Source organism: Theobroma cacao, chromosome 1, assembly GCF_053813885.1.
Source record: "Theobroma cacao isolate CCN51 chromosome 1, ASM5381388v1, whole genome shotgun sequence".
Lineage (NCBI taxonomy): Eukaryota > Viridiplantae > Streptophyta > Magnoliopsida > Malvales > Malvaceae > Theobroma > Theobroma cacao.
The window spans coordinates 37,538,251-37,565,346 of record NC_142639.1 but is presented as its reverse complement, the minus strand read 5'-3'; the positions used below and the strand labels follow the sequence as shown (position 1 = coordinate 37,565,346).

At 34.1% G+C, this 27,096-nt stretch overlaps 2 protein-coding genes and 1 long non-coding RNA gene across 15 annotated transcripts; 1 reads left to right on the top strand and 2 right to left on the bottom strand.

Moving 5' to 3' along the window:
* The first annotated feature begins 1,977 nt into the window (after positions 1-1,977).
* LOC18613727 (flowering time control protein-related / FCA gamma-like protein) lies at positions 1,978-9,240 on the top strand. Of its 13 annotated transcripts, none has more exons than XR_016024815.1 (16): positions 1,979-2,478; positions 2,649-2,719; positions 2,921-2,999; positions 3,181-3,263; positions 3,369-3,420; positions 4,348-4,418; positions 5,019-5,085; positions 5,679-5,758; positions 5,861-5,925; positions 6,459-6,518; positions 6,611-6,950; positions 7,781-7,939; positions 8,030-8,161; positions 8,477-8,549; positions 8,834-8,873; positions 9,170-9,240. XR_016024815.1 is itself a non-coding variant. In XM_088804055.1 (15 exons), the coding sequence occupies exons 1-14, from the start codon at positions 2,139-2,141 to the stop codon at positions 8,537-8,539; spliced, it is 1,692 nt and encodes a 563-aa protein (XP_088660181.1). In that variant the 5' UTR covers positions 1,978-2,138; the 3' UTR covers positions 8,540-8,549; positions 8,834-9,240. The 13 variants fall into 13 exon arrangements, 8 of the variants coding, with proteins under 8 accessions (XP_088660181.1, XP_017983045.2, XP_017983037.2 ...); XR_001929482.2 differs by having other exon boundaries at positions 8,030-8,200; XM_088804055.1 differs by having other exon boundaries at positions 1,978-2,478; positions 7,790-7,939; positions 8,030-8,200; positions 8,834-9,240.
* Positions 9,241-10,584: 1,344 nt separating this feature from the next.
* LOC18613724 (WRKY transcription factor 68) lies at positions 10,585-12,335 on the bottom strand. The gene is made up of 3 exons (XM_018127572.2): positions 11,763-12,335; positions 11,319-11,462; positions 10,585-11,192 (listed from the first exon to the last, which is right to left on the bottom strand). Exons 1-3 carry the CDS (start codon positions 12,140-12,142, stop codon positions 10,799-10,801), a joined length of 918 nt encoding a protein of 305 aa, XP_017983061.2. The 5' UTR covers positions 12,143-12,335; the 3' UTR covers positions 10,585-10,798.
* Positions 12,336-19,016: 6,681 nt separating this feature from the next.
* LOC18613722 (uncharacterized) lies at positions 19,017-21,698 on the bottom strand. Its single transcript, XR_001926183.2, has 3 exons — positions 21,218-21,698; positions 19,423-19,475; positions 19,017-19,330 (listed from the first exon to the last, which is right to left on the bottom strand). It is a non-coding gene; the product is annotated as an uncharacterized LOC18613722 (long non-coding RNA).
* Between the last annotated feature and the right edge of the window lie 5,398 nt (positions 21,699-27,096).

Here is a 27,096-nt window from a genome sequence, read left to right as displayed (position 1 = left end):
GAAGTGACGATAGGATTTGGGTCAAGGAAGGGGGTTTAGACCCGATTCCAATGAAATCTATGAAAGGCTTTTAGGCGGGCGACATTTCGAGTGCGATTGATCATAGAGATGAAGGGAAAGACTTAGGGCAACAAAATAAATTCCGAGTTCGATGAAATCGATGAGCAGATGCTGAGGTCTTTTTTTTTTTTTTTGTTTTTAATGTGAGACCGGAATCTGAGTTGTTCTTCTATCATTGTATTTTTTAAGAGTTACCCACATAGAAAGAGCGATTTACAATTTAGTTTGCTCCATTCTCGTTACCGAAATGAGGGGGCATTTGGAAAGTACCCTAAAAGGTATATCTTCTTTTTCTAGCAATTACCCAATTTTTACAATCTTCTCACTTAATTATAGAATATTTTTTTGCATACTCTTATGACAATTATTTAATATTTGTTTCAGTGCTATATTTGAAGGAGACAAATGTCGTTGAAAATCTAAAATCACTGTCGTGAGATCACTTTTGTTGTTTGATAAATGCCATCCTGTTTCTACGATGTTGTCCAAAAAATTGACATTGCATACTTTGAAATGGCTTGTACAAATCGAACTTTATCCTGTTTTTTGGACAACATAGTGTTAGCTCTTCATTGCTAAATATAAAATGACTTTTTGTATATTTTGTGATGAATTATCTTTGTACATGCATAAGATATTAACTAGTAGGATAATGTGCACTGATAGAAGTTTGCAGTAAGGTCTTGCATAACATATTACCCTCATATTCTTACATAACTTGGTTCTTTTCATTTTCTTCACTTTAACTATTTTTCTATTTTGATCAATTCACTTAAACTACTATTAAAAACCTATGAATACTAGAAAAATTTTCGATATTATTCATAGTTACTATTTTTTCTCATAAATTATTGTTAATATTACTAACAACATTTATCTATGCATTGTTGTTAACAATTATTTTATTACTCAATTTATAAATGAAATATATTATCAAATTATTTAAGTATTTAAAATAATTTGTAAATTATACGTCAAACAGTAAATATCGCAACGTAACGCTGGTTAATAACTAGTTATATTGAAGTTTTGGATGCTGAAAGTTTTTTATTGACGAAAATAGATCTTTATACTCATTATATTTCTAAATTTTCATTTACCATTTTTAATAAATTTTAAGTTATTATATAAATAATATTTGATGATTATATGTAATAGTGTTAGACAATAATCAAAATCAAAGACATAAACAATATTTTTACTAATTATATTTTTAAATTGCGATTTGTCATTTTAAATAATATTTAATTATTATATAAATAATATTACAATTATACATAATAGTAGGAGACAATGATTGAAATTCAAACTTAAAAGTAACTACTAACCCTAATTTAATTTCTAATTTTCTATCTTAAAAGATATTTTTACTCATTATATGTCTAAATTATCATTTTTTGTTTAAATATTTACAATTGTGCATAGTAGTATCAAATAGGATTACAATCCAAATTAAGAAGTAAATACACTTACTAATTGGGATAAAGTCTGATCTTATTTCTACATGGTCATTTTAAATATTTTTTATATTAAAAATTAATAATATCTATTCAATTTATATATAGTAATTATAATTTTATTGAATTACTTTATAGTAAAAACATTTTTCTTAAATTTGATAATACTGAATTCTTTATAAATTAATATTAAAAAATTTGATTTATTTATACTTCAAATTTTATTATTCAAAATATTTACATTTTATACCATTTTTAAAATAAAAATTGTTCACACAAATACTAATACATGAACAAGATGTATTTTTCCTCTGTACCAGAAATATAAGGTCCATGGACAATCCGGGAAAAAAAAAGCCTATGGACTAATGTCTGCTTACATCTGGACCCAGCCCATCTAAAGGAAAGTGATGGTCCATTTCAATTCATTCACCATATTCCCCCCATCTTCTTGTCCACTAACCAAGGAACTGTTGCTATTCCAAGTTTTCAACCTTTTTCCTTCAATAAATTTTTTTTTTTTTTCTGGCGGTAGTCTCAGGCTCCGAATTTCTGCACTTGGTTTTTCCTCGTATTTACTCCTCCAATTTTTCTAGGGTTTCGAACCAATCGTCAGCATAGATGGAGAGGCACAGAGACCGCGGAGAACGGTTAAACGATCACCAACCGTTAAATCCAACTCCTTGGTTTTCTGATGACCACAGACCTAATTTCTCCTCCGACCACTACCACCACCACCACCACCACCACCACAACCACCACAATCACCATTACAACCACCACCATAACCACCAGCAATTCGAACACCAACAGCCTAACCAACACCACCACTTTGAACAATTCCCCGACCACCATCAACCTGGCAGTGAACAAAACGAAGCGTTCTGGTCCAACGGTGGCAACGGTCCCAATTCCAGTCGAAAGAGAGGGTTTCATTATTCCGGTCGAGGAGCTTCTCCAGGTACCGTTACGTTACTCTTTATCTTTATTTTTTTCCCTTTTATTCAACTCTAAGAATTAATGCTCACTTCGGTTGTGTCCAATTGCCCCTTTTTCAATTATATTTTCATTTTTATCCATTGGAGGAGGTAACTAAAGAACATTTGTTTTTAATTTTTTTTTTTAAATCAGAGCATTCTGAAGTAGGCAGTCTTGCAAAACTCTATGTTGCAACGGTTCCAAGAATAGCAACTGAAGAAACTGTAAGCCATTATCATTTTTTTTCACAATTTTTTATTCGCTATATGTCCGACACCCGCTTCCTTGAATCCATAACTAAAATGTGATGTGTGAAGTGGATTATGCTTCTTATAAGTATTAGTTCCTAATGGTATAACTTTCCTATAAGAGTTCTTTGAGTATGTGACATGGGTAACTATTGGATATTTTCTTGTTTTTGTTAGATTCGCTCCTTGTTTCAAGAACATGGAAATGTTGTTCAGGTTATTCAACCAAAGGATAAGAAAACTGGTGAACGACATGGTATACAAATTTTATTATTCTAGAATTTATTGTGATTAATTTTATGCATACCTGGTGATGTTTATTCTATACAAAGTGCACAAATTGCATCCAGACGGTTGTTTTTCCTAGACTAAAGTGGCACCAGACAATAGTCTTTTCTGTAATTCTATTGACGTGAGTGTAAATTGTGCTGTTTCAGGGTATTGTTTTGTAAAATATGCAACATTTGAGGAAGCTGACAGAGCTATTACAGCTTTGCACAATCAGTATACTTTTCCTGGGGTAAGTTCTTTTGTCGCAATCTAATAAAGTAGTCTTCCAAGGCTGTTGGTTACTGTTTTAATTTCTATGGGTAGTGGTTCACTTTTTAGTAAATGCTTTTTCCAGGAACTGACTACCGTTAAAGTCAGATATGCTGATGCTGAACGAGATCGCCTTGGTAAGTGTTTACTATTTAGAACTTACATGTATTGCTTTTGGAACCATTTTTCTTGTTCATATACTCTATATGTCTACTATTTCATTCACACTATGAAAATCCTGCCATCCTTTTACATGTTTAACTGTTTATTCTGCTATAGACAATATGATTATGTTCGCAGAGGAGCCTATTATGCAAATGAGAATCGCTGAATGAACATAAAAGGTTTTTCTGCTTGTATCTCGAAACTACTTGGATTATGTACTTTAAGTTGCTTGAAATAGTATCCTGCTGGCTCTAGTTGGAAAGGATTGCCTGCAAAATACATCTTGATTTGTAGAAGTATGGTTATGGAACATGTTAAGCATCAATTGTGCTTGTTTTGTGGAAAATCTTATTCTTTTTGTCTGTGGAGGGTATGAAATTTTTGTTTAGCTTAGATGCACTCCCTTTTTAATGATTACAAGTATCCTATTGTTTGATTGGGGGGTAATGATTCTCTCCATGGTATCCAGGAGGAAGGAATTAAAGTGCTATGGTGAATTTGGTGTCACCAAAATGAGGGGTTTCAGAATGTTAGTTTGTTACTCATTCTTTATCTCTACAGATTGAGTAGGTTATATCCTTTGTGAGAAAAGTCCTCTTTACTCTTTTTGCTTCTTTAGATTGAACAAATAAAATTATTGTAATATAGTTTTAGATTTTATTGATCATAAGGTATCTTGCTGTGAGAAAACAGTTTTCATGGATCACTCCTCCTTCAAAAGAAGAAAAAAGGCAAAAGAAACCTTCATGAGCACATGTTGCTAGGTCTTCACTTAGTCATATATATTGCTTTTGTAACTTTTTTCAATATTTTGCTAAGTATATAATTTCAAGATTGTGATAATGTTTTGCGTTCCTTCTCTGTCTTTATTTATCCTGAGTGCTTTATTTGTTTCTTAGTAGGGCTACTTCCAGACAAATTATATGTCGGTTGCTTAAACAAACAAGCTTCAAAAAGGGATATTGAAGAAGTATGTTCCGAATTCATTGAGAGTTCATGCTCAGTTGGTTGCACCTCTACAAGATAATTTTATTTCTCCTGTTTGATACGATTTCTTAAGTCTAATATGATGTGTGAGGTTAATCAATAACAGAGGTGTAAGATGGAGGGGGGGGGGGGAGGGGGGTGTGGCTGGACATTCTGCCCAGGGATTTAGCCATTGCCATATGTATGTGCTGTGCATTTCATTCCATAGCACTGGCAATGTGATGAAGCAGCCCATGGGCAAGAATATTCTACAATTGCACTTGCTTGCATGCGTGTGAATACATGCATGATAGGTTCTATTTGCTTAATTCGTATTAGGTAACGGACTAACTTTATTCTGCTTAGGTTATATGGATGCATGGGTGTGTATGCATGCATGTCAATACTTTACCAGCCTGACTCAGATTATGTAGGATTTTGCATTTGATCATAAACCTGTCTCCCAAAATGCTGTTATCTCTTTGTTGGTTTTTTTCATTCACATGTCAATAATTCACTGAAAAAATAACATGAACCTCTTTTGTGATATTGTACTTTCTTAATTGACTTTTGTGAGGTATCTTTTGAATATTTCTTGTGTCAGATATTTTCTCCTTATGGTAATGTTCAAGACATCTACATCGTGCGTGATGAGCACAGGGAAAATCGTGGTTTGTTCTTATCCCTATTATATCTCTTTCTCCACAGTCAATTTCCAAACTGCTTGCTGAGAATGGACATACTGGAAAACGTATTTACTTTATATGCCAATGTAGTTTCCATGAATTAACTCCAGGCTTAAAATTGAAATTTGAATGTTATATCTAGTTGTCTGATCTTTTAGTTTGGATTTGTAGGTCTTTTGAATAATTTGGTTTTCTTACACTTAGGACACAAAAAATTTCACCCCTATATAATCATTGCCATTTTTTTTAATAAAAGAAAAACTCTTTTCCACTTTGATTAATCTAAAAGAGTGTATGGAATTATGATTTTGTCAAGAAATATAGGCATCATTATAATTTTCCAGTGATTTCTTGTGATATGCTTCTTCTGTAGACCTAAAACACTCTTAATCAAAAGTTAAATATGTTCAAAGATTAAAGACTCATCAAGCCCATTGCTAGACCATCTTGTCTTGATTTCTTTAGCTATGCATGTTTCAATTCCTTTTCTCCTTTTTGAATCATGGCAATTTGTTAGTGACTATTATCAAGCTTTCAATAAGTCTGCTTCTGATATAGATGTTTATGCTTTTCTGAAGGATGCGGATTTATTCAATTTTCTCGTAGAGAAATGGCCCTGGCAGCAATCAAAGGATTAAATGGAATTTTCACAATGAAAGTAATGCATGTTGATTATCATTTTGTTATGTATACCTACTTTACTTATGCCAATGAAGATTACTGATTCAGTTGCCTGTTTTCATCCCCTTACCTCTTTTAGGGTTGTGACCAGCCATTGATTGTTCGATTTGCAAATCCTAAGAGACCCAGGAATGGAGAACCAAGGTTTGCTCCTTGATACGTTATTTTGTTTCAGAATTGTGAGAATTGTTAATTTATGCTTTGTGTGTTACGATCAGATTATGAATGAATTACATTTATGGTCATGCCAGAGACTTAACTGATTGCCATTTGATTGGATGTCTAATGTACATACTTTAAGATCTGTTTATGAATATTCATATCAGGCTTCCTAGTTGGAGATTGCATCAGCCTGCTATGAAGCAAAGCCAATTTGGTAGTTTTGGTTCTACTATCTTCAACTGTAATGCATACATCAGAAATATTTTTGGCAATAACTTTCTAATTTGGGGTTCTTGTACTTGAAGCCCAGAAGGATATTAGAATTGAAGTCATTGATTTGTACTTATAAATCAACTGGAACCAAAGGCAGACATTGAGTTTTGTTGACGGAAACATGATTTATTGTCTCATTTGGCTTACAACTGCATGCTCTAATGATATGTTTAAGTTGGTACAACTAAATGAATTTATAGTTAAACTATGTTAACATGTTGTTGCACTCGCTTTCTTTCCAGGGTAAATTATACGTTTAACACCATAAATGTTGGCTCCTATCCTCAAGAGTTGACTATGGGGTAACCTTTTCCCCTATTTCGCCATTATCTTTTAATATTTTCTTGTTCAATAGATTTGATGGAGCTTCCATTTTGTTGTTTACTTGCTCCAGACCTGTGCCAAATGGCCCAAATCTTGGTGACCCAATGGCAGGACGTATACCACCTAATGCATCATACCCTGTGCAACACATTTTGACAAATTCACAACCACGGAGTGTTTCTCATTGGGCAAACCCTGAAGTTGCAGCATCTCATTTTACTCATCAATCTTATCCTCCAGGACAGCAAGCACAATCACAGGCGACTTCCTTGCCATTACAGCAAATACAAACTCCTCAGGAAAGTTCTCAGTCATCTCACCAATCTGTCTCTGAGCAGAAACTATTACCTCTGATGCCACCATCATCACAAAATGTAGGCCAGCAGAATTCATATGTACCCAAGCTAGAGGTAATTCGATGATGGAGTATTTGTGATTTTATTTTCTTGTTACTAGAAAAATTTTCAAGTCTTGGTTTGCGTACATTTAGACCCATGTGTTATAACTCACGTTGATCACTTTATACATTTATGGATCTCAAGAAATTTACAAATTCAAAAAAAAAAAAAGTTCATATCAATAAACTGTTCATTCTGGAGTACTGAGTAGAGGTCGCTTGAAAGGTTAATCTAATATTGGAGCTTTTGTCCATCAATGCTCCTAAGATTAGGCTTGACTGAGGCATTATAGATGGTGTTATGAGTTAAAGATACTGCATGCTTGTTATGAATCCATGCCTTCTTTGATGGATATGCATTTCCTGGATCATACTTGTCTAAAAGATAAACTGCTCCATGCTAGTCGCTAGCCTAATAGATACACTGCTGCAATATAATTAACAACAATTAAAAAATCCATGAGGTCTGAGATTGTTCTGGATGTTTCTGTATTTCCTAATAAAAGAAAAGGAGTTTTCCAAATTTTCAGAGCCTTAACAAGCTGCATCAGTAGAAAGAACTCTTGAATTTAATAGAAAATAGATGTAGTTCTCAGGTCACTTGCATGCTTATTATTGGTTATTTGGATAATGATTTATTGAATTGTGATACCTGACAGGTAATGCCCATGCAGATGCCTGTCAAAAGGATTCACTTCAAAATGTTGATAGTATTATCTTTTGATTTCCTTCTCTGTTTTATCCCCAAAAAAAAAAAAAAGATTCCTACTCTGTTTATTTTCCCCGCATATGATGGTGTGCTGTTAACTGAATATTTTACTCCAATGTAACATATTTCTCCAGTCTCCACAGGTTGGAAGTAGCCAGACAAATGCTGCCACGTCAGTTGCACCTACAACCCAAAGTCTTGAGACAGTGGCTCCACTAGAGTGCGACTGGAGCGAACACACCTGCCCAGATGGATACAAGTATTACTATAATTGTGTCACTTGTGAAAGCAGAGTAAGTTTCATGCCTTATATTTCTTTGTTGCATTTTGCAGTTTTAGAGTTTCTTTCAATTTGAGCAATCTATGTAAAATTCATGTTGCAGTGGAAGAAGCCTGAGGAATTCATGTTATTTGAGAAACTGTTGCAGAAGCAGCAAAAGCTGCAAAGTCCTGGCCAACAGCTTCATTCTCACTCAACCATTCCTTCTACAGAACAAGTTATTCAAAATCAAGAGGTGCAGCTTCACACCTGTCTCATGCATCAGAAATTTAAGGTCTAACAACCTTTGTCTACATTGGTTAGGATTTGTTCCTTTTTTCTTCTAACATATATCTTAATTATTCCCATTGCACCATGTCTTCAACCCAGAGACATGGAGGTAAATGTAACTGATGAGTATCTATATGGATGTTTTAATTTTCTGCAAAACTCAACTTTTGTTGATGTGTTTTGCATCTGTGGAAGCTTTATGTCATACTCTGTTCTCTTATTATGGCATTTTCTAAATGAAGGTATATTTACTGAAATTCAGTATGTTCTGATTTTTCAGGGAGTGGACCATCTGCAAATCAAGTCAGAAACAAGTCCAATTGTTGATCCAACTTGTGTTTAAATTGTATCAGGTGCAAGCCTCTTAATCACTTAATCTGATTGAACTGTAGTTCATTGGTTGTCCATTTTCTCTAAGCCTCTCATGCTATTTCCATTCTATAAACAAGTTGCTATTTGTGATGATAGTATGAAACACAAATGGAGATTAGGCACAAATGCAATGCTTTAGAAAAATCCCTCTCCTCAACCACACCATCTTCTCTCTCTCTCTCTCTCTCTCTCTTAATTGTAATTACAGTAGCTATAACTTAGGCTCCATTCTGATAAATGAAATCTGATGATTTTGGCTGTGCAGAGAACTTTTTAGAACCACGAAGTGAATCTTCAAAGATTATGTATGTCTGCATTTTTCATTGTTTTTCCTTTATTTGCAGTTTTTATTCTCAAAAACAAGCACACGAAGCGGGATAATTTAATTTAGAAATAGTAGAAGCAGCTTTGTAAGGCATGTATATTAGACTCGGGTGGAGGGAGGTTGCTGACATTGCTTTCTGAGTGATTCTTTCCGGGACATCATCTAGTTGTTATTAGGCTACATAGGTTTTGATTTTTATTCATAATAATTAATTTATTTTTCATCGCCTTCCTCGTGTCTCTTCTTTCCTGGCTAACAGTGGTTAAATGTTGGTAGGTTAACTTGAAGACTGCTGATGTAGTTACAACCCTGTTAATGAAATACAGATTTTTATTTGTGTTCGTTAACTTATGTACACGAGATTTTCACTTAGAGATTGAATGTTAGATGTGTTGCTTTAAATATTATATCCATTGCTATATGTATGTTGTTTTGTTGCTGTTTTTAATGTTCATTGTACAGAATGAAAATATGGAAATTTACAGCTATGGAAGGAAGTTTCTAAATGTTGTTAAACCCATTGCGGTGACCATCTTCTGGGAAGCATGTGGAAATGGAACTGCTGTCAGGCTAAGATTCCTTAGGTCCTTATTGCATAGGAATTTCCTAAGGGGTTATTAGGAGGCCGAACATTAGGCCCCGCGTCACGCTTTCACCCTTTGGTAACCTATGAATTAATTGCAGACTAAGGTTAACTATTCTTTTGTCATGGCTAGCCAAAAGGCCTAGGGTAACCATGCTTGGGGCATTCAAGAATGTAGCTTTCAGAACTTGATATATCGTTCTATGTTGCTTTTGTGGCTGCGACAAATTTTCTTAGCTAGGATAAAAATGGTCATTATTACATTATTACGGTGTAATAAAAAAGTAACAGTCTTGTGCTGGCGCTGGCGGTGGCGGTGGTAGGCCCTAGGAATCACGTAATGGACCATCTGACTAACAGGCACGAGGATATTGTTTTAGCTAAATGAAAGGCAGCCAATTTACCCTTTTGCCATCACCATGTTTTTCCCAATGATCAACCTGGCAACAATATTCTTAACAGTGACAAATTCACATGGCCAGCAGACGTACAACCACAAAGAAACAGTGGATAGCGATGTGAAATCCAGCCCCATGATTAAGAATAAAAGAATCAAGCTTCCATAGTGCATGTCTATGTAAATGGATTTCTTCGCCCCTCTACCCACCCAAACCCCCACAATTTCATTGAACCAAATCTATGAGCAATGGGTTGCATAGCACGGACGCAAGAAGAGTAGAGTTATTTATGTAGCTTAGGCTAAAAGGACGTCTAGTCGAGTTTATTGTTCCATCTGCCTCGGGCATATTTAGATACAGCACATTTAATTTTCTTTCTCACCAAATCCTTACAATTTGCAGGCCTCGGTGCCACGAAAAAAAATTGGATTTCGTTGATTCCCAGACAAATAGAAAGCTTTCCAGCTTCCACATTAATTGCTCTCTGAAGACAACCCTAGCCCTCAAAATCTCGACTGCAGTACTTTCAATGGGGGAATCAATGCACATTCCTTCTACAACAAAAACAAAGATATAGGACAAACGAGGAGTCAGATGAATTAAAGAAGAAAGAACCAAATTTCCGTGGTGTATAATCTCTACATATCCAGAACCACCATATGAGGCAAAAATGAAAAAAAAAAAAAAGAAAGAAAAAAACCAACCCCAAATAAGAAAGTAATTCTTGCATTGGATCAAAAAGTAGAACCAAGTTACAGTAATAATATTCATCAAGGTTTGTATAAAGGGCTAGCGGGTTCCTTCTACAAGAAAAATCGCCACCTGTCAGCAAGAAAATTACATACCAGTGAACTGATTTCCATCTACACCTCCTTTCACCCAAGTCAGAGAGAGAATTACATAGCGGTAATGGATTGTTCTAATCTACTCTTCTTTCAGCATGTGGGATGGTATGATGTCCTGAAGAAGGCCATGGTCTTTAAGCAAAGACGGCCCTGGAGTGCAAAAACGCCTCTCATGAAGAAAACTGGCGTTAATATTGGAACCAATATGGCCAACGCTCAAAGGAGACAAGCCATTGCCAAATGGCTGCTGATAGTGAGATGGAGTCCTTTGCATTGGCATGCCAAAAGCTGCTGCTGCCCCGGCGGAGATGCCTGAAGTCAGATGAGAGCCACCGAGACCGGGACGAGGAATGACTGGGCTGGGATGAGTGTGTTGACCTTCGTAAGTGGTTACCACAATGCTTGGATCACTGAAAGATCTCTCGACTCTTTTCTTCACATTACATGAGGTGGTGGTGCAACGATAATAACTCCTTGGAAAATTAGAAACAGTGCAAATGAACCCATTAAAAATTGTTGTCTGAAATTTTATGTAAAGTGGTAAAGGAAGAGCATACGGAATGAGGGGACTAAAATGGGTTAAACATTGAAGTTAGTACCTAGGAAAGGGGCTGTTTTTTACAGCTTTTTGGCCGTACTTTCTCCATCTGTACCCATCTTCCAAATGATCAACCTCGCTCTTTGTCATGAACGCGAATCTCGGTTCTCTCTGTCTCTTCTGATTTGTCTTCTTGGGTTTCAACCTAGACCCACCATCACAAACGCCAAAAGCCAAAAAAATCCAACAATTCTTCATCAGCTTCAAATCACTTTGATGGAAAACAAAAAACCTCATTTCTTTTCCAAATTAGTTTCCAAATGGGGTTTCTGTTATGCAGTAAACCAAAACACAAACTCAAACATAGACATTAAAGGCCCATCCATGTCTTGGTCGTTTCTTCCACGGATTTCTCCTCTCTCTCCTTATTTTATTTTTTTTTTTAAAAAGAAAAGAAATAAAAAGAGAACAAAATTTTTTAAAAAAGAAAAGAAAAGAAACTCACTGTTTTCTGGTTTCTTGCTGGTCTTCTTCTTGGTCTTCTGCTTTAACAGGATCATCATTGACAGCCTCACTCGATGCTGATGATATCGACGAAGAGTTTGGAGTAGCAGGCTGATTAAAAACCTCAGGAGGAGAGTCGATCTTCGTCGAAGTTGGATTTGGAGGTTGGGTTGCAAGAGATGGTACCTGCTGTGCCATATCGAATAAAGGAGTAATACTCATGTCTTGAACACCCAGTAACTCCATAAACCCTAATGGCATCTTCTCTCCTTCACTCAAATCAAATATACTTTGTAATGGGAAACTATTCGCTATATAATCAGAAAACGGTGATGAGTTTCCCATAACATCTTCCATCTTTACACCCTCTTTGCTCTCCATGGATCAATCAAAACTCCAATTTTCTGTTCATCAAAAGACTTGCACTCACAAGAGAAAAGAATAGAAAGAGAGGGAGTGAAGCTTTGTTTAGTGAAAGAGAAGGAAAGAGTGGAGTAGGGTTGATCTGATTTATAAGGTAGGTGAAAGAGAGAGAGAGTTTTAGGTTTAGAAGAAAGTGAGATTTTTCGCTATAGGGAAATGGAGAGAAAGGGAGAGAGAGCTATAATGATGGGTTGGCAAAATGGCAACCAAAGAATTTACTGGCAATTGTAGGTCAAATTTTGGTACGGACATTCAACAGTGCCGGTAGCCATTCAACGCATAAGCTCATCGTTGGTCCGACAGTATGGTCGACGCTTTCATACGTAGATTTTGACCGGTTAACTGGTTCACGCAGTGTGAACGGCGTAAAGCCCTTTTGGCTTTGGAAAACTCAGCCCTGTTGTTTGTCCTCTGTGTATTCTTGCGCCCCTGCGTCTACCTGTAAATTAAATAAAAATAGATAAAATGAAAAAAAAAGACAATAATATCTTTTTTAATACATTAAAAATCATCCCATTAATAGTTAATTACTATATTTAATATTAAAACATTTCTATAAATAGTATTTTAACTAATTTTAAAGAATATTCTGAAATTAAAATTTTCAAAAGATTATCGATTTGAACAACTCAAAATTGTGCTTTTTTAATTTCAATATTTAAAATTTATATTATTTACACACAATATCATTATTTTTATTTTTTAAATTTTGAATCATTTCACACGATTCTAAAGTAAATTTGTATAAGATATTCTCTTTCTTTTTGTTTTAATAAGATGGTGGTGATTTTTTTTTATTTTTTATTTTGGTCTTTTGAATAAAATGATGTGGAGGTTGTAATCTTTTAGGCTTCTATTGTCTTATTAAAAGGCAACGTGTATGGTGGTGAATTTTGTTAAAGAGGATAAGATAACGTATTAATGTAATGTTTCGCTTAATAAAGTGAGGGGGACTTTCGTCCTATAAGCAAAAAGATAATGTAGGGACTACGTCCTATGATTTAAAATAACTAACATTATAATAATCTTAATTTCATTGTTAATGTAAGGTTATTCTACTGTTTGAATGATTTGGACCATGACTCTATCATCAGAAATATCCATGGTTTGTACATTTTCCCTATGTCACACGAGGATTCAACTTTTTTTCAAAATTCGAAATTATTCTCTCATTGAATTCCGGCAGCCGAAACAAATTCTTTCTTTAGAACTTAATAAGAATTAGGAGCTAACCGGCTGGAAATATATAGTGGTTTTGTCCGCTTACAAAGAACCTGAACCAGGAATGATTCAACATGAAAGGTGTGAAATGAGGGCATAAATATTTTTGCATATATGCTCGATATTCACTTATTCAGTCGGTGATCATGGCTGCCTTTTCTTTCGAAGCCAGCGGAAATCCCCATGAAAAAGGGGAACAAAAGAAAGAAGAAGATCAGAATTCTCCTCCCCTTTTCCTTTTTTTTTTTTTTTCCTTACATTATCTTTAAGCTTTAGGCTTTAGGCTTTGGGGTGGGAAGAAATTTTTGAGAGAAAAAACACAAGATGATGCACGTGCGGTGTGCCGTGGGGACACAAAGGGGTTCGCACGCTGACATAATTTGCGTGTAAGCTCGACTTACCTTTGCATGCTTCAATAATTCGGTTCCTAACTTTTTTGGGTAAAGATTAATTAAGATTGTTCTTTTCACACATCATTTTTTTGAGCAAATACGGATAACTATATAAAGTACTGATCTCCCTTACTCTTACAAACCTTACAAACACCATCAATAGATTTTCTTTTCCTCACCATGTTTTCCGCTGGAACATCAATGCCATCCTTGTTGGACGGATAAAGACGAGACCCATTTTTCCTCTTCTTTTTTCTTTCTTCTAGGGTAAATATAGATGCCCCCTTTATTTTTATTAAAAATTAAATAATTTTTTAAACAAAAATGATGTGTTTATCAATCAGTCAAATAATTGATTTTTAATGAGATATGAACTTATATATCAATAGCCTTAATTGGATATTTCACCAAACATGTGAAATTTTCATAAAATTAATTACGACCATATGTTACATGGATAGGTCCTTTTTTGGCTGATTAAAGAGAAAAAGGAAACTTGCAAATGAAATGAACTGTTCTTTGACGTAAGAGAAAGCCCAAAAAAATGAATCATTTTTCTTTGTTATTCACTTGATTCCCTGTCACCTACTCCCACCTACTATCTCGTGAAAGGTATGAGATGACTAGCGAGGTCACTGAGATACATACAAAAACAATAAGCACATAAATATAAAATTAGCCTATTATTGCATGGAAATTATCCCTCTAATGCCCCAATCAACACTCTTATCCACAGTAGCTTTCAGTAGAGATACGGCACTAATTGTCATCCAATCCAACACCATATTATAATAATCAACTTAATTTTGAAGTTTAAAATAATAATAATAATAAAAACAACCCATTCTCACAATCCAGCAAGAGAAACAAATACCCACATAATTAACCAGGTACTTAATTTATTCTAGCCAGACTAATCTTCTTTTCTTTGCTTTTTTGTTTTGTTTTTTTCATAAACAGAAGAGACAACAAATTAGGGTAGAAACAAGATTTGTCAAGTAAAATCCAAACCAAAGATCATTAGCCGAAAATCGATGTTGAGTTTGTTCACTTTATCTAACTCTGTTTCTTTTTATTCAGCGAGATTAAACCAAAGCAGCCCACGATACACGGTCCGCTTGTCCCCATTGGGCGCGCACACCGATGGCGCGAGACCATTGGAGCCTTTCGCCACCTTTCTCATGCGCACACGTGTTGTTCTGCTACGGGTTTTGCTTTTCTGGGACCCGCCCTTTTTTGGGAGGGGGCACCGCCAACACCCACGTGGTCGATCCGACGGGTTAGATTTGCGTGGAGATGATGACATCAGGAAGCACGTGCCCCTGATTGTGCCGCGAGTTTGGCTTTTTGGGCCAAAAATTGTTATGTTTTCATACCTTCTCCAATCACGTTTTCAAGTTGCGAGATTTGGGATCATTTTCATTGGACCGTAAGCCTCTTGTTTTGGCAAATCTCCCCTCTGCTTTTTCTTTCTTTTTATCCCTTTTGCAATTTTCTGGATAATAATATAATCTATGTATTAATACTCTAAGGTTATATGTTAACATTTTACTATGCCAAATTTCTCTCTTTTTTATTTTAAAAATAAATTTAAAACAATTTTGTTGAAGTATATGATACATGCACGCAGCTTTAACTTTATGAAAACACATGAAAAGGGTTTGTGACATTAGTGATTAGCCCTTTCTTTCTTTATTTTTTTTTTCTTTTAAAAGATAACTGTTTTGGAAACATAAGTAGAGACTAGAGTCTATATAGAATGGAAGGAGGCGGGGCCAAGTTTGTACGCGGCTTTGGAATATTCTTGGGAGGGTGGTTCGCTTTCGATACACGCTCTGAAGATTTCGTGTTCTTTATTCTATGGGTAATATCTATATTTATGCATGTTAGTGGAAAGAAAGCTGTTTCACTCTTTTGATTAATATTTTGGCTATTCTCTACCATTCTTAAATTATTCAATTAGAATATTATTTTGAAACTGTTTGAATAGTGTTTACTTCTTGGATACGTTTGGGAGCTCAAAAAAGAGACAAAATGTATACACTATTCTTACATTTCTTTTTTAAATAAAGTTGTTTTGTTTTGTTCTGCCAAGTCGCCATCTTCCATCACCAGCCCAGTTTTTGGACTCGGAGCCCAAATTTGACAACGGTCACGAGTCTCCGCTACGTATTCAGACTTATCCCATATCGACATTTGTTTTTTATTTTTTTTGCATCTTGGTCAAATCTTTGAATATTACCTCTCTTTTCGTTTTGGTTTTTAGTGACATTGCTGAGGTAGAAGTTGTTCTGTAATGTTATCTGTATATCATCTTCCCTGCATGTAAGGAGTGCGACACGATGAGAAGAGTCAACCGATGGTACAGATTTTGTGATTCATCAACGGCAGTTTGCATGCAATGCAAGGTTCATAAATATATATATATATATATATTAAATAATCTTCTAGTAACTTACTTGGTTAAGTTATTTATGTCTATATATATATATATATATTAAATAATCTGCTAAGGAGAGAGAACAAAAAATAGTAAAATTGTTGTATTTTTATTCTTGTTTGTAACGAATCCATGATCATGAGTTCCATCTCATAAATTTCATTCTTTCATCTTGAGTCCGAAATAATGAATAATCAAGTACTAATAGTTAACCATCCTTTTCAGATAAATATTCTGACAATCTTTTTAATTAAGAAGGTAGGCAACTTGTACCGGATTTATATTCAGATAATATTAAATAAGTTGCTCGTTACCCTCCATTATTGGCGGGTCATAAGCTACAAATTCCTATAGATGTTTGTTCATGATTAATATTTTATAGATTTAACAGATATCTAATTAACCCACCTAACAGTTGCTTTTAATTAAAAAAGCCACCAACTTGAAGCGAAGCCGTGAACTCATTATCCTTTTCCATGATCAGATTTAGATTTAATAAATCAACAATCAAGCCGTAAGAATAATTCCCTCTCTTTTCCTTCACACCTCAGAGTAGACTTTCTAGAAGATTGACATAATTGAGGCAGTCGAAACTGTGGGAGCTCTTTCCACTGATATATCTGACTCGTGAATGAGAGTTAACTTTTAGTTTCATCTTTTTGTGAATCATCAATCTTGACCCCATTAGAGGGATATGTATTATTCAAATCAAAAGTAGAGATATGAGAGCTGCACATGCGTGCCATGGGCAAGTCAAAGTGAAAACATTAGGGTTTTGGCATATTCAACATGATTATTTTTTATTTCCTTCTCTTTTTTTTAATATTACTATGATATAAAATTGTATTGAGAGACTCTCTAGGGAGAGGGAGTCAGAGAGAAAGAGACAAAATCTCCAAAATTTAATGTTAGTGCTGAAATCTTGTTGATGGTATTGGAATCCTATGGAGAATATCATTAACCTGATCTTCTTCTCCTGTCTCCTTTACTGTCTGCTGCATGTGTGTCTAAATGAAAGATATATAGGACTGCTAGGAGGATGCATCAATTTGTGACAAAACATGCGCGCAATAGATAAGAAACATTGAATCCAGCAATGTAGGAAAATTTTGGATTCTACAGGTAATAATACGCTTGAAGTGTGACACAGCCTGCAGCCAAGCACCAACGTTTTATAGTAAGATCTATCACCACCAGAGAATGGACTGCAACATATTAATTACTTTTTTGACAAGGAAAATAAAAACAAATTTGCCGACAGTAAACATCGGCGTCGTATGTTCTATTACTTTTTCTTTTTGAAAGAAATGAATCTCAGGATATTTTAGGATCGAGTCCCAAACCCGTTTTAGGCATTTCCAAATGTACGATTGATGTGTACAAAATCTGAAAATTACACAACCATGGTCAAAGGACACTGGTCCATAGTCCACGTGCTGCTGAAGCACACCATTCTATACCGATTGCAGGTAATTACCTTCTTTCTACTTTGTTGTTGCCGACACATTTAGCACCATTGCATCTCAAATTGGAAAATCTTGGGTCAGAGTCCAAACCCGAATGTCGGTCTGAATTGAGTCTTTCCACATTCAATTTTGCTTCCGAATCAAAACGTGTTCAACTTCTTCATCATCATCGTCATCATCATGGAGTTTACCAACTATTCTAGCAGTCATTATCAACTCTTGTTTTATGATAAGTTTTAATTTTTTGGTTTCATTATCTTAGTTCTTTCAAGGTCTTTCACTTAAGAAACCATATTCACAGCTTTGAGAGACTGTTGTCCAAATTATCACATACGATTTTTAAAAGGCAAAAGCTAACATTTAAAAATTAGTTTGCTTGATATTGCCTATCAAAGCTCATATTAATGCGATGCCCCACTTAGATGCGTTGTTATGGCATTGGAAATGTTTCAAATCTTGAAACAATGCTGATATCAGTGATATCACGAGGGAACGATCCTGTCCATGCCTTTATCACTATGATTCACTCTTGCCCCGCCACGATATCTTTTCTAGGGCGCCAGTCGGTCTCCCTGACCCACTTTCTCTTTGTGATTTAGTAGGTTTTTTATTTTGAATTTGCTTTCAGTACTTCCACTCATACATCAGGTAACAGTGAAACTTAAGTAGTGCATATGAGAATATGAACTTGCTTTTGATAAAGTTAGAACGGAACCCAAGGAACTAGCATTGGTTGAGTGCTTATAATAAACAAAAACCTAATCGAAATTCGATGTCTCAACTCCCGAGAGACAAGTCTAACTTGCCTCATGCTTACGTGTAAATAGATAACCGGTTGTTGGGATTAGATAGGCTTGGCCCACTTAACCCCTTCTGGCCCTTCTCACATCCTACCCTGGGTGCGTACCTTGGTTTAAAGAGAGAACAGTTGGCCAACTTCAGAATCGGGTGGACATTTTAACAGATCTGGAAATGGGCACTACATAATGGGGCTGAAATAGATTTTCATTTTTTTTGGGTACTTCTGAACTAAGATCATACAGCTAGATTGCACACTGTTATTCCATAGTTCCATCAATGTTTCTGCATTGCATTGAAAAGCCCTTTTGGGATGGTAAAAGGGTACCTAGCCTAGTCTGTGTGGCTGTCGATTCATTAGAGAAAAAAATTTGAAAAGTGAATCCCCTCCAATAGTCAAGATATCAGTCAAAGGTTCATAATGAATGCACACATTGAAGTTTTGCTGGTATGATGTAATTGGCATGTTCTAAACCAAGCGTTTTTCTCTCACAAGGTTATACCAACTTCATTAATTTTGACAAAAGTAAAAACTTCAAAATTTAGCATAAACCATCAGCCATTTTGTTGACAATCCTCCCAATCAGGTAAAATATATATTTCAATTTGCATTGCTTCCAAACAGACAGGGTCAATTTTCAGAATGACACCAATATTAATTAAGGGTTACCAATAAATGAAACAAACTTTATGCATAAGGAGAAGAGATAACCTGGGTGGCTGAGGCCATGAGCTCATGATGTCTCGAAACACCTCACACCCTTGATTATGGAAGCCGTTTGTGCTGTGATCACTGATTCATAACAGCCATGCAACATGTATAATTCCCCTGTTTCATATGCCAAGTTAAGTTATCAGCAATAGAGAATCATGTGGTTTTCAAGAGTAGCAATAAATCCTCCACAAGAGGATACATTTAACCTTCTGCTTTCTTCATCAAATTATGGCCTGTAGCAAATCCTACATCAAGCAAACTGCAGAAACCGAATAGCAGATCAAATAATAGTCAAAGCATCAGTTATTTTTATAGAAGTCTATCTAAAAGTTCATATTTAAGCTATTTATACCAAGTCTATTAATAACATGAGAAGAAAATTTCTTAATGCTGTTTGCAACACTATCGATTTCTTGCTTTTAGTTACTAGCACATCCTAATTGCGCTAAGCCTGGACAAAAATGTATAATTAATGAAACATTGCCAGATCTTGCACTAACTTTTGCCTTTGATGCTAAGGCTAACCACAGGTGCAACATCATGTATAATATTAAAAAGAAAACACTACTATATCATAAAACGGTGACAATTACCCAAAATAGAAAACAGAGAGTTATTAGTATATATTATTTATTACTTTTTAGGAGAAAAAATTACAAATATAAGAACAATAAATTAAGCCTTTCCCTTTACAATGTTAGGATAGCCATCAGTTCTTTCAAAGATATTCGTTGGGCAAAAGGACTCTTCAAGCCAAGGAAAAAAGGGTAAAGTGACCAATTCAGGTCGAGTTCTACATTCTAATTACATTAAATTTCAGTTATTTATTGGTATTAAATTCTATTCAAAAATCAGGATTATCAACTCAAAATAAAAACTTTTTGTGTGAATGCAGATAAATGGTGTCTAACATAGGGCTAACAAAGTTGAAGAGGAACAAGATGAAGGACTTGAAAGAGAACAACAACTTCAATATTACCAAATACACCGTAGGATCACTACTTCATCAATTCACAGCACGTTGCAATTAGTAGCCATCAGGCGAAAAGGATAAACAAAGAAAGGACAACACTGGATACAAGTCTGCCAGATTCTATTTCAATACAAAAATTGAGATCATGAGAATAGTAATAATAGGCCCTGACGACTCCCTTTATCAGTATGGCCTCTTCTTCTTCGATATACACATTCCAAGCGTTTAATCAGATATTCCTCCTAGAGTTATTTATTATCTCCAAAACAACTACCTCATGAACCTGAACATTTACAGAAGCGGAAAGATTTGCCTCAGCATCTTAAACACTTGAAAAGGAGAGGCAGAAGAGAGGTGGGATCCAAACCGACCAAACATACTGCAAGTATTAGTTTCCATTCAAGGTCTAGTTTTAAATGCCCAAACCTTCTTCAATGAAGGCGGTTTGCTCCATTACTATATTTTCCCACAATCACAATTTTAAAGGTACAACCAACAAATTTTCATACAAACCACTCGACCATGATTTGGATACCAAAGAGGCCACCTGAAAATTTTGAAGATTTTGTGGCAGAGTATTTCCATATGCAGACCAACAAGATTCTGAGGAATTATAAAGCTAAGATGAACGAAGGCAATTATATGAAGCAACTGTTCCTCCGACTTATCGTAGCTTTCGAAGAAAAGGGAATTCAGTGCGGAGATCTAATTGATGAAGCAATATTTGAAGAAATGAAAATAAAATATCAAAGTTTTCCAACAAGTTCATGTACCTAATCTGCTGTGTATGGGGGTATGGCTTTCTGCAAGATACTACTACTAGGAAAGTCTAATCCCTTTTTTAATTGCCTCTTTTTTTCCTTTTCTTCAGTAATGTTTTCACCTTTTGCTTTTAATAATAGTTTGATTCAAGTTTTTCCTAACTAACAGAGCAAATCAAAATGCTGAAACAATTCCTCGAAACAAACAAACACACTATTTGATTAAATAAAATTACAAATATTTAATCTAAAATACGACATCATTACCTTGAACTTTTAGAGAGTTGCTGCTTCCTTCTTTATATCAGCAGGTAGGCTTGGCAAGAGCAGCTAAATTTTTCCTTTCGTTCTCCAAACTTAGAGATTAAAAATGGCAATTTCGTTTAGGGGAAAGGAGAAAATTTTGGACAGAGAGCGACCTGTAGAAACGATAAGGAAAGAATGAAAAGACAGATTACGAGTTTGTGCGTGAATCTAACATGAAACTAAATCCACCTTCCAGATTTTTGTGGCTTACGGTTTTATTAAATTCACGCACAAACCTGAAATCTGCCTCCTCCTTTTTATTTTCTTTCCTCAAATTTCCCTTGGTCTCCTAAATGGAGAATAAGGGACTGTTCAGAATTGTTATGCGAAGGGTTTTAGAGCTGTGAAAGGTGGGTGAACCCTAATTTAAGCGGCTAAGATGTGACGAATGACGGATACTCCGTTCGAATCCTGATCCGTTAAGGTTATAAAAGCGGTTGAAAGGTTGCATGAGCTGCAAAAGTTTTGACTTTATTGCAGCCAGCTGTGCCAGGCGTCGGGCAGTAAGGCGGTAAGGCCGTAGGGTAAGGCACTAGGCACTAGACAGTAACCAACTGTAAAAACTAGAAAAAATTATTAAAGTAATGCACAATACTAATATTTTATATTAGTATTTAAAATAGACTATTATTTTATTTTTATTTTTTACTGTCGTGCACCGTCCGCAGCTAAAAATGGTGTGCCGGGTATGAATTGAATGCTTTTTACTACATACCAATAGAAAAATATAATATTATCATATTAAAGTATTAATATTAAATATTTGAGTATTTAATTTATTAATTATTGTATGTTCTTTTTACTCAAAAAGTAAGATTTAAATTTTTATTTCAATTATAAAAAAAAATTAATATTAATATTTTTTTAAAAAAAGCAAAAATTATCATTCATACATTCAAAATAAAATTAATTTAATTAATTGAGAAAATCCTATCTGTTATCTATATTTTTAATTTATATCTATAATTTTATAATTTATAATATTTATGAAATTATGAATACTAAAAAATTAATTTGGAAAAATAAATATTTTTAGTTATTATATATTTAAATCTTTATTTATCATTTAAAATAATATTTAGCGATTATATGAATTGTATTTATAATTGTACATAGTAGCATCAAGAGGCAATGATTGAAGTCCAAATTAAGGAGTTCTAAGTTGCTGACAAATAAGAGTTCTAATTGTATTGAATGAGATATTTTTGAAATGTGTTCATTGATTATGTTTTTAAAATTTTTAGTATAAATGTTTATTATAAATATTGATAAAATTTATTTAATTCGTAAATAAAAATTTCTAATTGTATTGAATAATTTTTAATAGAAACAATGTAGGCGACATAGAAATAATTTCAAGTAATAAATTTATTTTTTTCATCAAAAAAAATATTGCGCTGAGGGCTCAGCAGTTGAGGTCTGTCTAATTCGAGCCTTGGGTGTGTCCAAACTCGTTGCATTCTCCATTCGAAAGCCCCCATTTATTTTTGAGCTGATTGCACCAAACATAAGAAATAGTGGCTCATAGACCACTTGGTCCAACAATTCCAATTCTATTTTTCTAGAATTTTTGGTTTTTACTTTTTAATTTGGAAATGGATGAATTAAACTCTACTCTCTAAATAAGAAATTATGTACTAATTATTAAATCAAATGTTAAAATACAAAGGTTTTTAAAAAAATACATTTATGCTAAAATCCTGTGGAAATCTCTTTTTGCACTCCATTTAATTTCTATGTTGAGTTTAAAAAGTAAAATTATTTATGTTGGAATTATTATTTTATTTTATATATCTTTTGAAACTTATATTAAATTTGGTATATATTAAAACCTTTTATTTAATGTAAAAGCTATCGTGAGAAATGACCTTAGCTTACCGTCTTTGTTCTCTTTCACCCTTCAAAATTATTATTATAAAGTAAGTTGGAAAAGAGAAAAATGCTAAAAGTTTTAGGATAGATTGAAATATTGACAATTTTGCGTATTACTCTTTTTAATTTTAATTTCAAACAGGCTTGGTATGATAATAATTAATCAAAGGGTTAAAGTGGATATTCCCCCTCTTGGTGTCTAAATTTACTACAGATAAAATTAGAAGGTGAAAAAATATTGGGTTAGAGGTTGCAACAGATTCTTTGAGTTTGAAATCTGTCATCGGGAACTCAATCTTGAAACAGAGTTTTGTGTATAGAGGATCAGCATGCTTATCAAGGCTTAACTTTTATTCAAATACCAGTATGTATAGATACATAATTAAGGAAGGCTGAAAGTTAGGTAGTCTAGCCCCTAGATAAATTATAAGATAAAATACATTAATCTTTTCAACTTTTGATCATAATTATATGTGAGTTTATTAATTTTCACAATTAACTCTCTGTTTTAAAAAAAATATTTTCATTGAATACATAAATCTTGTTGTTAGTTAATCGTTAAAATTTTTGTTAGTTTGATAATGTAGCAATATTTTTAGAACAATTTTACTTTTCATTAATTTTAAAAATTATTACTATATAAATTATTATTTTTCTTTTTTTATAAAGAAAAATTTCTTTCCACCCGCCACTAACGATCGACAACACTTTGAAGGAGCACAGATTTGGTGTTCCATTAAAGAGCTCAATCTAGGGCTCTCCAGGGGAGCACACAATGCTTCCTAAGGGAGCTCAAGAAGATTTGGCTAGATCTGATCATGGAACACTAAATCTGGTTAAGGGTGGCCAACAAGTGTAAAGGAACGCTATTAATTGACTTGAGAGAAAAAAAAAAGTGAAAAAAAAGAAAAAAATATTTTAAACATTTTATATTTAAACAATTAATACCGTTTACATGTTTGAGACAAAATATTAGTTTTAAAAATAATAGATCTGTGTGTAATTATAACAAAAAATAAAAAAAAATAATATATTTTTCTTAAATTATATTCGATATCACATGAGAAAATATATCTCTAAAAATCTGTCTCACATAGCCATCATAAACATAAAGAATTCTAACCATCAGTAAAAGCGAACTCTTTTATCTGTGATAAAGAACATATTATGCTTATTGATATTTATTTGGACAACCAAGTAATTACAGGATGGATAAATAAATAGCAAATTACTGGAGCTTTGGGTCACTTAATTGAAGATTGTGCATTTTTTATGGAGAGGATAAACTGTCAAGCCATTGATTTCTGCCCAAGAGAGACCAATTGAACAGCATATTCGATTGCCCAAATTGCTAAAAAAATGGTGGATGAGGTGATAGAATGGAAAGATTTATCAGAATTACCAGTGTTAATCTAAAAAGTTGTTGATAATGATAAGAATATGTTCCTAAGACATAAGGGGTAATTTGAATTTGTATAAGAGATTGTAATATTCCATGGTAGATAAGTACTATTTTTTCCTTATCATAAGTTTGTCTCACCGAATATACTATGATAAGATTTTTAACAAGGCTCAAATCCATGGGATGAGAAACAAAAGGGGTGGGATGTTTGTTTTTGTCTAATATTGATTATCTCAGTGTATATGCAATTGTGGAATTAATGAAATGTATTTTCTGTCCAAAAAAAAAAAAGCGAACTCGTTGAAAACATTGAACTTCCCGACCAGGCTGCCACAAAAAGGTACAACTCCAATAGATGAATCGACCGTTTGGTGAAAAACTTGTTCAGACTTTTTTCTGCAAGAATGTTCAAACTTGAATTAAGTTCAGAAAACTCAAGGGAGTCCAATGGGTTGAATACCTAGGCCCAATTACTGTTTTTGTCTTGCATAGAGCCCATTACTAAAGGGTTTTCATTTTTCTCTTGCTCTTTGGGCTGTTTGTGGACGGGGTTTGGGCTTTGTTAAATTCTATCCCCTTCAAAATCGAACTCCCAAAAATATGGTACATGACGGTTGACCAATACTTACAATGTGCATCCATGACCCATGCATGCACCGAAAGCATAACATGATGGCATAATAAAATAACCCATTGAGGATAGAATCGTAAACAGTCACATAGTTGGAAGAAAAAAAAAAAAGAAAACTCTTTGCCTCAAAGCTTTGAATAACGGTTAGTTATTGTTAGTTAAATCACAGTTGGTGATCCATTACGGCTTTCGCTTTTCAAGAATCATTGGATACTCTTTTCTTAATCGGTATGGTTGGGACTGAACTTTGTTAACATTGGACCGACCAAAAAGAAGTGGATAATCCTACTGAAATTTGCCTAAACGCGTCTTCACAAGCAACTGACTCGTGCTCTTGCATGACTTCAATGTTTTTTCCTTTTGAGTTTTGGTCGGATCTTTTTAACCTTTTATCAGGAATACCAGATAATGTACATAAATGTCAAATCCCTTGTTGCCGACAGATATTGACTGAAATTATCCAAAGTTTTGGATTTTGTACAGTGGCTTGGCTGGGTACTTGGATCACAGTGCTGCACAGGTGTTGATGAAATGAAAGTTCACGTCGTTTGCCTGCCGAAAACCACTTTTAACGGCGACCATTGAATCACAGTTGTGATGATACCTTTGACATGACGGGTAATTAAATCTTTGTCTGAGACACATGGTTCTTGCATTTGGAATGGTTCTTAAATTTTTCTTCTAGCCCTTTCAGACCATGTCTTTATCTGATGTCTAGAGCCACGTGTTGGAGTGAAAGTTTGACGCTTGGCAAACTTTGAAGGGTTTTTTTTATGCTGAAATAACTCTCAGGTAGCTTCCTATTAAAATTTTACTAGAGATGGAAATTAAAAGTATATTGAGGAAGACATAAATTTTACTTTCAAAATTACATATAAGATATAAGAGAGAAGTCTTAATAAAGGTACTATTCTCATTGGATAAGCAATACTATTCTTTTGCAAAAAATTAAAAATAAATAAAAATAAAAAATATTACTCTTTTACATTTATTTAAATCTAACTTAAAGAAGATTAATTTTATTTTAAAATATCTCTTAATTCACTCACAACATTGTTAAAGATTCGGAGTCCATAATGTGAATGGTCTTGATTAAAAAGAATGTCTGCTACTTAATTTCGAAGAAGAATTTAAAGATTATTTATTATCTATTTATTAATTTAGATTAAACTTTTACTTTTTTTATTTATTAAAAGTTACTTTTGTTAGTGTTGCAAATATGAAGCAGTGAAGCAACCATTTGTTCATGACAATTTTTGGTCTTTTTCCTGATTCCAAGTTATCTTTCGAATTTTTGTTACGATGCTTCAAGGTCAGCAATCGGTGTTCTCTTTTTTGTTTATGTCTAAAACCAGCTTTATTTTCAATCCATCGTCAACTTGCTTCAGTTAGGGCCCTGCTAGTGGCCAATGTTTCAAGACATGAACAGCGTCACATTTTCCAACTGTCAGCCTAATTTCCTGTAAAGTTGTACTACTTAACTGTAGAGCTTAAGAGTAACCGAAATTGGTTAAATGGATTAAAAGTTTGCCTCAAACGATCCAACAAAAAGTGACCAAAAGGCCTGCTTGCAACTGTAACAGCTGATTTTTGTGGCAGTTGCTATCAAAACGTTGTTAGAAACATCTTGGTGGGAGATTCTAGCGTGTCCCCTGTACATGAATATATAATTATTTCAAAGAAGCTTGGATACAATCTCCTTGCTATACCTCCTAAAGCAGTATCTGATCTGATTTTATCCTGGCCCTTAGCCTTAGCTTTATTACTTTATTAGCCCATAGCTAAAAGAATATGGTCTAAAACAAAACGATCCAAGAATATCTCTTCTCTATAATTGTGTCTCTCCTTCACTTTAAGATTCATGTATATTTTCTGTTCATTCTTACCGATATGTATATTCTCAGTAATAATTAAAAAAACTTGGGAAAGTGCATA